The following is a 6,222-nucleotide window of genomic DNA, read 5'->3' on the forward strand; positions in this document are numbered from 1 at the left end:
TCAATAATCTTTTTTATTATTATGATCAAAATATTTTTTATAATAACAAAATAAAACAAATCTTAACCTAATAATCCCAAAAAAGGAAAAAAAAATCAAAATTAAATATCTAGAAAATAAATTAGAAATTTGTTTATCTTCTCTTCCAATCTGCTACTGTTGCAATTGAGGAGATCATAATTTTCTAGAAATTTTTCCATCACCTAACTTTGAAATCCCTCACTTCCATTGAATCTCTAATTCATCCCTCAGCTAGAAAATACACTTTTGTATAGAGTCGATATAGCGTTAGCATGAACCTTTTTCCTTTTGCACCAAAGAGAACGGATGAAAGTTAATTAGGGTGAATAGTTTCAATAGTAAAAACCGCCAGTTCATAAAGAAAAGAAAAAGAAACACGCTTTGTTCTTTCATAGTGGCAATTCCACGCCAAAGTATGGATGATTAGATCAATAAACAACGCCACAAATATTAGATAAATTCAAAGAAAAATAAGATTGAACAAATTGAATTTAATTTAATTGACACTGTCAAATTAAAGTACAATGTTTCTAAGAATTAGCTAACGAGATCCGAGTACTATGTCTGTACATCAACAAATTAAATTAGCCATCCTACAAAAATTCTGAATTCGGATGAATCAAATTCAATGGAAGTGATGAATTTCAATCTTAGATAGTGTCAAGAGATGAGAAATTTTCAGAAAATCATGATCTCTTTACTCGTGTTTATATTAGAATCATGATCTGTTATTTGTTTTCTGAAAATTTGATTTTGATTTTCTTTTTTTGAGATTTTTGGGTTAAGATTTTATTTTAATTTTTTTTATTTTAAAAAGATATTTGGTCACAGTAATAAAAAAGGTTTATTGAATCTTTTGACAAAATTAATCATAAGGGTATATATATCTTTTTATAATTATTTATAAAAATATTTTGGTATATATATTGTATAATATTATAAATGATGACTAAAAAAATATAATTCACATGATAATTTTTTATTTATTTTTTTTATCGTATCAATACATTTAAATTATGGAAAAGTCTAGGGGCAAACAACTTTGTTAAATTCTGGTCAGCATGTAACCAGCAAAGAAAAGTGAGCCATTTGATGAGATCTCACACCCATCTCACACCATTAAAATCATCATTGATAACTATTTGATGGCTACAAATTACAAAAGTTGCTATTCATCATTCAGAAACAAACACCTTCTAAATTAAACAATAATTTAAAATAACTTATTTATTAGCTTTAACACACCTAGCTAGAAATCAAACTCTAATCTTTGTTGGAATCCTTTGATAATCCGCAATTACCATTTGGCAGGTCATATGATATAACCCTACTAACCAATAGTAGTTAGTAGTATTTGAGTTTGACGGTTAGCTGGAATTGGCTTTTTCACAAATTAAAAATGTCAACATCTGCTGTGTCCTATGTAGGTTGTGCTCATTGCATATTCTATGGGATATCCTTAGCTAGATTCTCCTCCCGAATGCCAATATGCTCTTTTAGATAATTCCATTAACTCAATCAAACTAGAAACAAAAATTTTGGTGTGATATTTGTTGTCTGCTAATAATGTTGTTTCTAGCTACTATGAATACATATGTTTCCATGAATATATTGGGGCAATTAATTCATGCATAAAAGCTAAAACCATGTGAGATATGATTTACAATTTTACATTATAATGTCTCTTTCACTTTTCTATTTTTTTAATATATATTAAGATTTAAAATTTAAAATTTAGGATAAAATATATTTTTACCTTTGTACTAAAAAAATTATTTTCAATACATATATTATGTATTTTATAAAAAACTTTAAAAATACACCCTAATAAATAATATATTATTTGTCAACATAGTTGTCTATTAAATTGTTAGCACTTAGGATAACATTATTGCAAGAAAAAAATGCCATCTCTTAACCGTATTCATTGCTCATCCAAATAGACAAAACCGTGAAGTTGGACCACTCATCACCTGGGATTAATTCAGAAGTGAGTAATGAGAAAGTTCATAGCTTTAAATCCACCACCACAACCCATTTCAAGTAATTTGCCACAATCTTCATAGATAGGACTTTGGATACGATGTAGACCAAACATTAACAAAGGTCATTGACTATATATATACACATCTAAAATTCAAATTTTGAAATTTCAATTCCCTTAAGGAAATAACATATATAAAATATAAATATATATTATGGTGTGAGTCGTGTGACTTATTTAACAACAAAACTGTCACTTTCTATGTATTATTTTTGGATTAACCACTCTATACTTAAATTTTAATTCCCATACAATAGGAGTAAAGAACATTTTTCTAACATAACAAGGTCAAGACAAAAATATCACATGATTTTAATTTCTACACCAAATTTGGTTACAAAACTTTGTGTACATACATCAAACTCATCAATAGGCAGGGGAAGTAGTTGTGGTGGTGTGTGTGGATGATGATGAAGCTGGAGAGTTTGAATGATTAACCCTATCTTCTTCCGAGTGTGAATGATGATGATCCTCACGCATGTGATTTGATGATTTCTTCAACTGCGGTCTTCTAGTGGAACCAGCCGCCGTCCGGGGAGGAGGTGGAGGAGGATGCGTGGCTACAGGCGCATATATTCCGGCAGGTGCCAGATCTGCTGACGTGGCCACGGCCGCTGCGTATTCTGGCGGTTGAACAAAAATGTTGCCTACTAGGACAAACGGCGTCGTTTGTGGATTGCCATTGTTGTGAACTATGCCACTAGGTCTTCTAGTGTGTAACCGGTATTTCTGTTCAGTTAAACATTAACATAAAACTTCAGAATTAAAATTTGATCGGTTAGGAACATTAAAACAGAAGTAGATAGATTTTGATTAACAGAAAATTAAACCTGTAAATGGCTTTTGACTTCGTCATTAGTGAGGCCATCAACTTTCATAAGCTCCCTGATTTGCTTCGGTGTGGCAGCTACCAAAAATCAATATATATGCCATTAATCAACTATGCCGTGCATACACAAAAAATTAATATGCACTAAAAATAAATTAAATAATACATCTAATTTATATAAAATACACCGCTACTAATTTGGTAACTAATTTCTAGTGTCCAAGTAGCATTTTTGGGATAGAATTGCGTCAAAAAACAGAGAGGAAAAAGAATGTATATATAAATTCTCACAATCAGGGCCTCCAAGTTGTTGAAGGGCTTGCAAGAATCGTTTGTGCAACTCCTGAGACCAGCAACGGCGCTGCTTCCTCTGCCCCTCTTTCTCTTCCTTCTTGCTGCTGTTGGAGGAACACGGTGGTCTCAGATCATCACTTGCAATTGCCTTGGCGCCACCACCACCTACTCTTTCCTCCTTCTCCTTGTGAAATGGCTGAAAAGCACCACCACTTCCACTTCTCTTCACTTCCACCGCACCGCCTTTCTTATTGTTCACCTCCTGAATAACTCAATTCATCACCTCATCCTTTCACAAAACAAGCTAAATTAAAAGATAGTTAATTTTTACCTGATGAGGTGGTGATGAGGGTTCTGGATTATTCCACAACTGAACGGATCTAAGCCAATCTGATTTCCTCTTATCAGTGTTATCCTTCGAGATCTTGTGGCGATGATGATGGGAATGTTGTTCATCGTCATCATCATCTTCTTCTTCTTCATGTGGAGATGATGGTCTCTTCTTAATTGGGATGAACTCCTCCAAGACAGGACCGTTGTCGGTTGACGTTGTCTGCTCCGAACACTCCGAATTGTGTCCGTTCATGTTGTACTCCGTCGTCGTCTCAGACAACTGCTGCCTGCACGCTTCAATGGCTGCACGCAGAAATTAGTATTTACCAAGTGAAAGGAGAAAGGGTAAATTAGTAATTTACCTTGTGTGACGAGGTCCAAGGAAAGAGGAAGCTCTTTGGAGAAGACCTGAATCTTGCGGCGTTCATGTTCCAATGCTTGGATGTAGTCGCGGGAGCCCATCATAGTCTTCAGTCGCTGCATTCTTCAAAGAAGAGGAACAGGATGAGGATGATATATATAGAGAAAGGAAAATGGCAACCATAGATGGAGATGGATTCCAAGAGAGAGAAAGAGAAGACAGCTCAGCGATCAACTCGCGAATAATTTCGAGGTCGGGCCGTCGCATCCAACACAAGAATCTATCACCCATAGTGTAGAATTATTTATTTTTTTGTTGATTAAATATTAATCAAATTTTAATAAAAGTGATAGTTCTTTAAACTTTTTTATATAAAAATATCCAAAAGAAAAAAACGAAAAAAAAAAGGAGTTAGAATATCAATAACGTAGAAGAAATTTAAAAAACTTATACTCTATATATCCGGATTTGGAGTTTTCTTAAAAAAGACAAATTAGGATCTGCTATTAATTATTTTTTCATTTAAGATTTTATTTTGAAAAAAGTAATCTAAATTTGCTAAAATAATTCATGATTAATAAGAGATTAAAAAATGTAGAAATTAATCATGTTGAAAATAAAAATGGTAACAAAATTGAGAGAAAAAAATTGTATCAAAATTTTAAAATATATTACATAAATAAATTAGTTTTACTTTATCGTTTAACGAATAAACTAATTAATATGACTGATTTATTTATATATCACATTTTCTTTTTTAATTTCGATGACATTATTATCAAAATGTGATCGAAATTATATTGTTCTTTAATTTCACAACGTAGCTGACAAAATAGGACTAGACTGCCTACAAAATTAAGATATAATAATACATAAAAACCTAATTATTTGTATTATTATCACTTAATTGAAAAATATACAATTTTTATTTAAAAGAACCCCTTATTTTTTGTTGAATATTGGGGGTCCACGGTATTTGATTTGCATTTTCTCATTGTAGGCTAGCAGTGGCGTCACCCTTTTCCTATCCATTTACCAATCACACCGAGTTTTATCAACGGATAAGATCAAAGACTATGACTATGTTCTCTATCCTTTCCTTTCTATTTTAAATCTTTTATCTTGTTATTTCTTCTATTCTATGTCAAGCTAGGTATAACCTTCCTTTCAATTTCCATGCACCAGATAGAGGATTCAAAATCTACGAATTTCATTTCAGTATTAATTTAATTTAATGAACCGGTTACTGTATTATTTATTTTAGTGAACATTATACGTAAGACTAAATACCAGTAATAATAATTATAAGGTTAAAAGAAAGAGAAAACAAATTTACTCAACCTTTTTTTTCCCTCAAAATCTAATCAAACATTATTATAAAACAAATTTATCCAGAACAATTATCTTGATGCAATAGTCTTACCAGAAAATGAGTTAAATGCGAAACTATAGCATGATCATCTAACAAAAGAAATACCATTTTTATAAAGATTATGGATCTCTTGTGATCCTAAAATGGAGATATTTCCTATTAAAGCTCTTCAATATGTATATGTAAAAATACTTTGCATTCCACCTGAGAATAGGAGATATACACACAGAATGAAAATTGATAATTTCAAATTTTTATATAAGAAACTTTCGGCTGGTTTGAAAGAGAATACTCATCAATTTAGTTCTTTGAATTTTTATTTGATAATTATTAGTTTTGTTTTTAAATATATTCAGTTTAGCTTTTGAATATAACGATTTTATTAGAAAATTAACCTTTTTTTACTAATAATTAACCAAAAAGTAGTGGATGACTAAAGATTAAGTGAAGGAAAGAGAAATTTAAAATGATAAAGAAATATTAGTTGATTGTTTGGTGAAAATTTTGATTTTCAATTATTTTTATTTTTGAATTATGAATTAAATTGATTTTTTTTACGATTTTAATTAACTACATAATATTTATGTGCGTGCAGTCAGAATTAAAAGTGAGTAGAATTGATGATTCATAAAATGATTTAAGTTTAACTTGTTTTTAATTCGATAAGTTGAACATATGAATATGTAAATTTATTTTGAATCTAAATTTCAGCTCATATATTAAATGAGTTATACTTAAACTTGAATAAACTCAATTAGTTGGCTCAATTATATATATGTATTATTTATTTTATATTTTTAACTTATAATGATATTTAATAAAATGATACTTGTTTTTAATTCGATAAGTTGAACATATGAATATGTAAATTTATTTTGAATCTAAATTTCAGCTCATATATTAAATGAGTTATACTTAAACTTGAATAAACTCAATTAGTTGGCTCAATTATATATATTATATATATG

At 30.2% G+C, this 6,222-nt stretch overlaps 1 protein-coding gene across 1 annotated transcript; it reads right to left on the reverse strand.

Moving 5' to 3' along the window:
* LOC107619135 (transcription factor HRS1) lies at positions 2,293-4,144 on the reverse strand. The gene is made up of 5 exons (XM_016321360.2): positions 3,884-4,144; positions 3,520-3,824; positions 3,186-3,450; positions 2,896-2,972; positions 2,293-2,794 (listed from the first exon to the last, which is right to left on the reverse strand). Exons 1-5 carry the CDS (start codon positions 4,002-4,004, stop codon positions 2,432-2,434), a joined length of 1,131 nt encoding a protein of 376 aa, XP_016176846.1. The 5' UTR covers positions 4,005-4,144; the 3' UTR covers positions 2,293-2,431.

This window comes from Arachis ipaensis, chromosome B09 (genome assembly GCF_000816755.2).
Source record: "Arachis ipaensis cultivar K30076 chromosome B09, Araip1.1, whole genome shotgun sequence".
Lineage (NCBI taxonomy): Eukaryota > Viridiplantae > Streptophyta > Magnoliopsida > Fabales > Fabaceae > Arachis > Arachis ipaensis.

Coding starts and splice junctions, on each gene's coding strand:
- LOC107619135 (XM_016321360.2), bottom strand. CDS start 4,004: ATGCAGCGACTGAAGACTATGATGGGCTCCCGCGACTACATCCAAGCA. Junction 3,825..3,883: donor CTTGGACCTCGTCACACAAG/GTAAATTACTAA, acceptor TTCTGCGTGCAG/CCATTGAAGCGTGCAGGCAG. Junction 3,451..3,519: donor CCTCATCACCACCTCATCAG/GTAAAAATTAAC, acceptor TGAGTTATTCAG/GAGGTGAACAATAAGAAAGG.